Source organism: Colobus angolensis, unplaced genomic scaffold, assembly GCF_000951035.1.
Source record: "Colobus angolensis palliatus isolate OR3802 unplaced genomic scaffold, Cang.pa_1.0 Scaffold101, whole genome shotgun sequence".
In the NCBI taxonomy this organism is placed as follows: domain Eukaryota; kingdom Metazoa; phylum Chordata; class Mammalia; order Primates; family Cercopithecidae; genus Colobus; species Colobus angolensis.
Genome location: NW_012111031.1, coordinates 4,283,108 through 4,293,264, shown reverse-complemented (window position 1 = coordinate 4,293,264; position 10,157 = coordinate 4,283,108). Strand labels below are relative to the sequence as shown.

General features: G+C 39.0%; 1 protein-coding gene across 3 annotated transcripts in view; it reads right to left on the bottom strand.

The window, feature by feature from the left end:
- The window catches only part of SUCLA2 (succinate-CoA ligase, ADP-forming, beta subunit), a 76,748-nt gene that overhangs the window by 32,559 nt on the left and 34,032 nt on the right, over positions 1-10,157 (bottom strand). For all 3 annotated transcript variants that reach the window (XM_011939704.1, XM_011939696.1, XM_011939711.1), the window contains exon 6: positions 6,121-6,259. In XM_011939704.1, the coding sequence (XP_011795094.1) occupies positions 6,121-6,259 (139 nt within the window). The remainder of the gene's footprint in view (positions 1-6,120; positions 6,260-10,157) is intronic.

Below are 10,157 nucleotides of genomic sequence, written 5' to 3'. Positions count from 1 at the left end.
CGGGTGCAGTGGCTCATGCCTGTAATCCCAGCACTTTGGGAGGCTGAAGTGGGCAGATCACCTGAGGTCAGGAGTTCGAGACCAGCCTGGCTAACATGGAGAAATTCCATCTCTACTAAAAATACAAAAAAAGTAGCCAGGCATGGTGGCAAGTGCCCATAATCCCAGCTATTCAGGGGGCTGAGACAGGAGAATCGCTTTGAACCCGGGAGGTGGAGGTGAGCTGAGATCACGCCACTGCACTCCCGTCTGGGCAACAGAACGGGACTTGGTCCCAAAACAAACAAGCAAGCAAACAAACAAACAAAAATAACCAGACATAAACATAGGTGTGTTTTTATGTATGTGTACAAACATATACATACACATACACAAACATACTTCTTGGCTGTGTTTGCTGAAAAGGTCTAGAAGCAATGACACAATATTAGCAATATGCATTAAATAGTAAGTCTATCTTGGTACCTATTAATAAATATCGTTTTCCACAAAAAGAAGCCAGGGTCCTTTGGAGAAACAGTGGATTGCCAAACTGTGACAAGGAAAACAGAAGACAATCCTGGAATATATTATTGCACAAAATTTAAAGCCTTGCTCAAATAATAATATGGGCATATCAAAAGGACAAAGGGAGGACTTACAGTCACACAAACCTTGCAAATGTTTGTAGCAGCTTGTTGGTAATAGCAAACTACTAGAAATAACCCAAATATCCTTCAAAGTGTAAATAGTTTAATGAAATCAGGTACTTCTATACAGTGGAATGCTACTCAGCAATAAAAAAGAAACTATTGGTAGATGCAACAACCTGGACAGACCTCAAAGGCATTATGTATAGTAAAAAGGTCAACCTTAAAAGGTTATATATTATATGATTGCATTTATATAACATTCTCAAAATTAAAAAAAAAAAAACTATAGAGGATGGAGAATAGACTAGTGATTTCCAGGGCACAGGGACGGGGTAGGAAAGAATTGGTAGAGGCTGTGAATACAAAGAGGTCTCCTGTATTGATGGAACAGTCTGTATCTTGATTGTGGTGGTGGCTACTCAAATCTATGTATGGAATAAATTAAATAAAATTATATATACACACACAAATGAATGCAGGTTTAAAATGTTAAAAAATGGTGACAACTAAATAAAATATTTAGTCTAGCTAACAGTAATGAGCCAATGTCAACTAACTATTTGGGTGTATACAGCTAAATAAGATGTCATCAATGGGTGAAGGTCATGCAAGGCTGTATTATTTTAACAATTTCCTGAAAGAGTATTTGTTTCAATATTGTAAGTTAAATTATAATTTTATTTATAATTTTTCATTTATTTAAAAAAAAAAAGAGGCCACAGGAGCAAGCCTGAAAGTGGCCTGTGCTGGCCAAATCTGGGACAGTCCATGCAACAAAATAATGATTAAAAGGGATAACTCATTGATTAAAGAATGGATGAGCCCATCCTAATACAAACGAATGGGGCAGAAGAGAAAGTTCTTCTTTTAATACAAAGTCAACTACTAAATATAGAGGGAATGATGCAGTTAGAAAATCATCAGTAGATGCCAAAACTAATGGGTAAAAGTTTGACAAGTAGTATAATATTTTCCCACAAATTTCATAGTAATTACAATGGGAAAAAATAACGATTCTATAATGAAAAAACCTGGACATTACCTTAAACAAGTGAGCCAAGTTAACATTATCAATACTGGAACAAACCAACATAATGTACCTCCTGACAACGTGCACTATGAAGGAAAAAAACACCATGAGGGAACATCAGACAGAGAAACACAAACTGAAGGGCATTCTACGAAATAAATGACCCCTTCTTTAAAAAAGAAAAAAAAAAAAACAAAATGGAACAACAAAAACATAAGGTCAAGAAACAAATCAAACTTCAAGATCTGTTCCAGGTCAAATGGACGTGACAACTCAATTCAATGTGTGATCCTGCTCCTGGGGGAAAATAGTATAAAGGACATTACTAGGACACCTGGCTACATTTGAATATGTATTATGAATTAGATAATATTTTCTCAGTGTTAAATTTCTTGGTTTTCATAAATGTAGCCAGGTTATATAAGAGAATGCTCTTGGGTCACGCCTGTAATCCCAGCACTTTGGCAGGCCGAGGCGGGCAGATTACGAGGTCAGGAGATCAAGACCATTCTGGCTAACATGGTGAAACTCTGTCTCTACTAAAAATACAAAAAATTAGCCGTGTTGGCGGGTGCCTGTAGTCCCAGCTACTTGGGAGGCTGAGGCAGAAGAATGGTGAGAACCCAGGAGGCAGAGCTTGCAGTCTGCCAAGATTGCACCACTGCACTCCAGCCTGGGCAACAGAGCGAGACTGCCTCAAAAAAAAAAAAAAAAAAAAGGAATGTTCTTGTTTTTAGTTACTACAAGAATAATGTCTTCCAACTCACTCTTAATGATTCCAAATATATTTATATTTTTATACACACAAATGCATGTTTACACAGACAGAGAGCAGAAAGAGAATAAAATAGAGTGAAATGTAAACAACGGGCAATGTTGAGGAAAGTGTATTTAGGAGTTCCCTATACTGTTTATTTCTGTATCAAAATTTAAAAGTAAGGGGAAAAAAAGCCCACATGGTACCATATTCACAGTAAGGAATGATTTAGTTCAGCAAAATATCACCCATTAAATTAAATTAATGCTGTTGAATAGGAAAAAAATTGGCAATTCTTATCCTTTTACTTTCCTTATAAATTGGATAAGGATCCACTCTTGGATGGTTCTTGGACAGTTTTTAGTTAATCCTTAGATAACTACATTTAAGTTATACAAGCTGGTGCAAAAGTAATAGCCGTTTTTTTAAAAAATGGCAACAACTGCAATTTTTGCACCAACCTAAATACTAAGAAACTGACCCCTTTGATCATGAGTATTCCTCACAATGAACACTACATTCCTTGCAGTTGTTCAGTCTGAAATATTTTCTCATTTCCATTATTGTTTCTTTATTAATTCATAAAGTATTTTCTTTATATTTAAAAAAGAAATAAGCTGGGTGTGATAGCTCACACCTTTTAATCCCAGCACTTCAGGAGGCTGAGGTGGGAGGATGGCTTGAGCGCACAAGCTGGAGACGAGCCTAGGCAACATACTGAGGGCCCATCTCTACAAAAAATTTTTTTAAAAATTAGCCAGGCATGGTGGCATGCGCCTGCAGTCCCAGCTACTCAAGAGGCTGAAGAGGGAGGATCACATGAGCCCAGAAGACTACAATGAGCTGTGACTGTGTCACTGTACTCCAGCCTGGGCAACAGAGCAAGACTGTCTCAAAAAATTAAAAAATACAATATTTTATATTAATTTCCAATGTTATTGCTTTGCATTTAAAGATCATTATCTGTGTTATGAATTCTTAGATATCTGCTAATACTTTTTAATTTGTGACTCAGTATTAAGGTTTTTTAAATCAGTATTTGGATTTTTAAAAAGTGTTTTTCTAAATACTGGGTAGCCCATTAAATTTTTAAAAGGGGGAGAGGGGCATGAGGAACACCTAGTGAAGGCAGTAGTCCTTGCTAGGCCTCTGGAGTACACTCCAGAAGATCAAGGCAGGTTTACTGAGGAAGCAGTTGAGGGCGATTCTCCAATGGAAAAAAACTCAGGGTGAAATCCCTAGGAAAGAGATTTCTTAGGCAGAAGGTCTGTAACAGGCAGTAGAAGCAGCCACTGACAATACATGCTCACAAGTAAGTATGGGTAGAGTATCAGTAGAGCCCATTCTCAGTTCACACTGAGGTGCCTATTTCATGGTACTCAACAGGGGAGATGACACATTGGTAGTTTTTCTCTCTAGAAGTAACAAATGCATAGTACCAAAATCAATTTTTGCTTGGAGATTTCTCCTGAGTTTAAATCCACAGGAAAATAATCAGGATGACTGGTATTCTGGTGAGACTAGTATCTGTCTACTCTTCTTCACTCAGATACCACTGAGTTTCTGCCACGATCTTTGATAAAACTAAGGCCAAGGTTCTGGGAACATAGTAATGCTTTGGATAATTGTTCCCAGTGAATGGCTAAGGTTTTGGGGTGCTATTATTTCCCCAAATTTGGTAATTGAGGAGTCAAAGCTGTGATAAACTTGTATATATTAATATTTTATATATCTTTAAATGTGAAACACATAAGAGACTTAAAATTCAAACAATAATAACTTCTGAGACCATGAAGAAACTCAACCCATTCCGATGAGAAACTGTCAAAATTGCCATGGCTGAAAGAATCCCACTCCACCTAGAATCCATAATCCCTCTAGATAATATTCAGTCAAACAACAAATTAGAGAGAACATCAATTTCCTTGAACTTCTACCTCAAATAAGAGAGTCTGACGTAGGACTTCATTTATCAAGGTCCTTTGGATCTTATCACATTTGGACTTTAAATTCCAAGTGTGTCTTCATGCAGTTTACTATTAGTTTTTTAGAATATCTTAATGCCATAATTTAACCTGACTGCAGAACTTTAGCTTTACTTGAAAGCTTAAAAAAAGAAAATAAAGTTCTCACTGCAGAACCTTTACTTTAGCTTTACTAAAAATAGAATAAGATACTCTAAAAAACTAAAAGTAAAGCTAAAGTAAAATATTAAGTGATTAAACATGTAAAAGTAAAAAAGAAACAATTTAAAAAATAGAACATATCTGACTAAACTGACCCAAAAGAAAAAACAGAACACATTGAGGATGAATATTTACTGATCTTAAGATGGAGAAGGCTGGACACGGTGGCTCACGCCTGTAATCCCAGCACTTTGGGAGGCCAAGGTGGGTGGATCATGAGGTCAGGAGATCGAGACCATCCTGGCTAACATGGTGAAACCCTGTCTCTACTAAAAAAATACAAAAACTTAGCCGGGCATGGCAGGGGGCGCCTGTAGTCCCAGCTACTCAGGAGGCTGAGGCAGGAGAATGGTGTGAACCTGGGAGATGGAGTTTGCAGTGAGCCGAGATCGCGCCACTGCACTCCAGCCTAGGCAACAGAGCAAGACTCCATCTCCAAAAAAAAAAGTGTAAAAGATGGAGAAAAAAAAATCTCAGTATAAAAGTAATGGAACTTGGCGGCGCAGGGGCTCACGTCTGCAATTCCAGCACTTTGGGAGGCCGGGGCAGGCAGATCACCTAAGGTCAGGAGGTCAAGACCAGCCTAGCCAACCAACATGGTGAAACCTCACCTCTACTAAAAACACAAAAAAAATTATCTAGGTGTGGTGGTGCATGCCTGTAGTCCAAGCTACTTGGGAGACTGAGGCGGAAGAATTACTTGAACCCAAGAGGCGGAAACGGCAGTGAATCCAGATCACGCCATTGCACTCCAGTGTGGGCAACAAAGCAAAGCAAGACTCAGTCTCAAAAAAAAAAGTAATGAGATTTGAGTACATGCAAAAACAAAAACATTTCCCCAAAAATCAAATAACATTAAAGTACAATCTCAGAAAAAGATTCAGACCAAATGTCAGACAAAAGATTGACATCCTTAATGTATAAAGACCCCATATACATAAAGAGTTCCCCAGGATATGTTACTAAGTGAATAAAGGTGCAAAATGTATATAGTATGCAATCTATATATCCAGATAGCTAATTTGACAAAATTACAGCTCAATCACCACCACACTGGATACACTAACCCAGCACTGCCCAATAAAACCTTCTGCAATGATGGAAATGTTCTATATGTGGGCTCTCTTAATATGATAAGCACATTTGGCTACTGAGTATTTGAACCATGACTAGTGCAACTAATTAAATGAATTTTTAAATCTTATGTAACTTTAATTAATTTTAATAACTACGTGTGGCTGATTGTCACTGTATTGGACAGCACAGTTCCGACCCCTCTGTGCATGTCTCTATAAGGTGTTTTTTTTTTTTGTTTCGTTTTAATGGGTTTAATAGTTTGTTTTGTTTTAATGGGTTTAATATTGGTTCATATTCATTCTATTTGTTATTTTTAAAAAAAGCTTCTACATAGGTAGAAGTTTAACTTCCTGAACCTCTATGAGTTTAACTTCCTTAGGGAAGCACATAACACAGAAATAAATGAATAATCATATTAGACAAAAGAAGATACTTTACCAGCTCCATCTGAATCTTCCACCATTGGATTTATTTCTATCATGGTTGCATCATATTTCAGAAAAAGGCTGTAAAGCTTGACCATGTTTTCTGCTGCTGATTCCACAATATTAGGTGGAAATCCCATCTTCTGTGCAAGCTGAAATCAATATTTCTTTTTATTATAGGTGGTTTGCATATGTCTAATCAACATTATTGTAAATAAAAAGCCTTGTAGTTTATCACTTAAACAATAAATATGAGTCATTTATAGTCAAACATTAATTACTGAAATAGCAGCTACCATTACTAAATGGTTAAACAAAACTTTTTACTCAAACTCTTAAACAAAACTTTTATGCCCATTTTATAGATGAGAAAGAGATTCAGAGAGATCAAGTAACTTGCCATTGGCCTAGATTCCAGTTCCAGGGTTTATTCCATAATGTCCATACTGCCTAAGCTTTATGGCCAACCTAAGCTGAAAGGAGAGGCTTATATCTTATTAAAACTATATATAAAACATGGGCCAGGCACAGTGGCTCACGCCTGTAATCCCTGCACTTTGGAAGGCCGAGGGGGCCAGATCGCTTGAGGCCAGGAGTTAGGGACCAGCCTGGCCACCCACAGTGAAACCCTGACTCTACTAAAAATATAGAATGTGACAACCCCAATGGTCCAAATAAAAGCCAAAATATTAGAAGACCCTATTTTACCTTTTGTGTAATTACTATAGAGTGTCTATCACGCAATAAGAATGCATGTCACTGAGTCAAATGAGTGTTACCCCATTCATTCAAAAATCTACCGAGCATCTAATACATTCCAGGCACTATGCTAGGCCCAAAAGATAAAGATATTTAACTTTATAATATCATAAAGGAGTTTACAGTCTTGAGGGATTCCCAATTAGAGATACCCATAGAGCTTTTAAACAATACAATATCAAGGTCCCAACTCAGAAGTTCTGGTTGACAAGTTCTACACTGGATCAAGCATCTATCATGTTTCAAGTTCCACAAGCAATTCTGAACCACTGGTACAGAGGATACATGTCTATATGTTTACTCTAACAGTGCTGCTACTGCTCAGGAACACTATGAGAATTCTTTCCTATTTTTCATTTGCTATCTAAGGTTGTAACACATTCTTTTGATTTTCAGTAACAAAAAATTCTTAAATTCTTTGAAGATGAAGAAGATATTTACAAAGAGCCAAATGCCAATAAATAAAATAAATGATCAAGTTAAACAATGTAATCTGGGCACAGTGGCTCATGTCTGTAGTACCAGCACTTTGGGAGGACAAATGGATGACTTGAGGCCAGGAGTTTGAGACCAGCCTGGGCAACATGGTGAAAAACTGTCTCTACTGAAAATACAAAAATTAGCCAGGTGTGGTGGCGCATGCCTATAATCCCAGCTGAGACACAAAATTTGCTTTGAACTCAGGAGGTGGAGGTTGCAGTGAGCCAAGATCACACCACTGCACTCCTGCCTGGTGACAGAGTGAGACTCTGTCTCCAAAAAACAAACAAACAAAAAGCACTAAGGAATGTAATCTTTTGTTATGACCTATTTCAAATAAAGAATAATAGGAAAGTACCATTTTATTATGAAAGTTTTTCACAATGTCATAACTCACCTAAAAAACCAAAAACTAAAACCAAATGTTTAGGCTTAAACATTTGAAAACTACAAATTCTGATCAATTCATTATGACATCAATTTGCTAATGCTAGGCACTATTTCCACTCATAACCATCAGGAAAAATGCTATATAATCTTAGATTATTTCTTCATGTATTCTTGTAAATCAAGTATTTTCTTCCTCATCTAAATTTCACTATCATCATCTTCACACAACCACCTAATAAATCAAATCTGTGCCTTTTAAACATTTATATCATTCATCTGCCAAAATTATTTGCTTTACTCTCCATCAGAAACATTTCTCTATCTTCTTTAAACCTTTGTGCTGGTCAAAATTCTTGCACTTGGCTGGGCACAGTGGCTCACGCCTGTAATCCCAGCACTTTGGGAGGCCGAGGTGGGCAGATCATGAGGTTAGGAGTTTGAAACCAGCCTGGCCAACATGGTGAAACCCCGGTCTCTACTGTAAATACAAAAATTAGCTGGGAATGGTGGTGGGTGCTTATAATCCCAGCTACTTGAGAGCTGAGGCAGGAGAATTGCTTGAACCTGGGAGGCAGAGGCTTCAGTGAGCCGAGATCATGCCACTGCACTCCAGTCAGGGTGACAGAGCAAGACTCCGTCTCAAAAAAAAAAAAATTTATTGCACTTGCTGTACTTGTTTTTTTTTTTTTTTTGAGACGGAGTCTCGTTCTGTTGCCCAGGCTGGAGTGCAGTGGCTGGATCTCAGCTCACTGCAAGCTCCGCCTCCCGGGTCCACACCATTCTCCTGCCTCAGCCTCCTGAGTAGCTGGGACTACAGGTGCCCGCCACCTCGTCCGGCTAGTTTTTTGTATTTTTTAGTAGAGACGGGGTTTCACTGTGTTAGCCAGGATGGTCTCGATCTACCGACCTCGTGATCCGCCCGTCTCGGCCTCCCAAAGTGCTGGGATTACAGGCTTGAGCCACCACGCCCGGCCTAACTTGCTGTACTTTCAATACCATAAACTTATTCTTTTTTTTTTTTTTTGAGATGGAGTTTCACTCTTTTTGCCCAGGCTGGAGTGCAACGGTGTGAACTCGGCTCACCGCAACCTTCACCTTCTGGGTTCAAGCGATTCTCCTGCCTCAGCCTCCCGAGTAGCTAGGATTACAGGCATGCGCCACCATGCCTGGCTAATTTTGTATTTTTAGTAGAGACGGGGTTTCTCCATGTTGGTCAGGCTGGTCTTGAACTCCTGACCTCAGGTGATCCACCCACCTCGGCCTCCCAAAGTGCTGCGATTACAGGCATGAGCCACCAGGCCCAGCCATAAACTTATTCTGACATAGTTTTCTCATGAAGAAATGTTTAAGGAAAATGGTGTGAACCCGGGAGGCGGAGCTGACAGTGAGCCAGGATCGCACCACTGCACTCCAGCCTGGGCAACAGAATGAGACTCCATCTCAAAAAAAAACAAAGAAAAGAAAAATAAAAATGTTTTACTTCAAAGTTCAATATTTGAATTTTTCTTTTAAGATGAGTCATTAGGCCAGGTACCGCGGCTCACATCTGTAATCCCAGCACTGTGGGAGGCCCAGGCAGGCAGAACACTTGAGATCAGGAGTTCTGGAACAGCCTGCCAATATGGTGAAACCCTGTCTCTACTAAAAATACCCAAAAAAAGTTAGCTGGGCATGGTGGTGCATGCCTATAATCCTAGCTACTTGGGAGGCTGAGGTGGGAGGATTGCTTGAATCTGAGAGGTGGAGGTTGCAGCAAGCCAAGATTGTGCCACTGCACGCTCCACCCTGGGTGACACAGCTAGACTCTCCACCTCAAAAACAAACAAACGAAAAGATGAGTCACTTAATTTTATATCCAAAGCAAACAATTTAATTCAATAGCAGCATTACAAATATTACCAAGCAACTCTCACAGGCCATAATATTAAACTCAATGGGGACTTTTTTTTGTGAGGGGAAGAATGGAGGGGAAGACTCCATCTCAAAGAAAATAAATAAATAAAATAACAATGAAGGATCTTATTTGGATCCTGGGTCAAATTGTAAATGAAAAATTGATTTGAAACAACTAGAGAAATTTGAATGACTGAGTAAGTGATGATACTAAGAAATTATTGTTGGCTGGGCGTGGTGGCTCACGCCTGTAATCCCAGCACTTTGGGAGGCCGAGGCGGGTGGATCACCTGGAGTCAGGAGTTCAAGACCAGCCTAACCAACAAGGTGAAACCCTGTCTCTACTAAAAATACAAAAATCAGCCAGGTGTGGCAGCAGGCACCTGTAGTGCCAGCTACTTGGGAGGCTGAGACAGAAGAATTGCTTGATCCCAGGAGACGGAGGCTGTGGTGAGCCAAGATGGTGCCACTATATTCCAGCCTGAGCAACGGAGCGAGACTCCGTCTTAAAAAAAAAAAAAAAAAAAA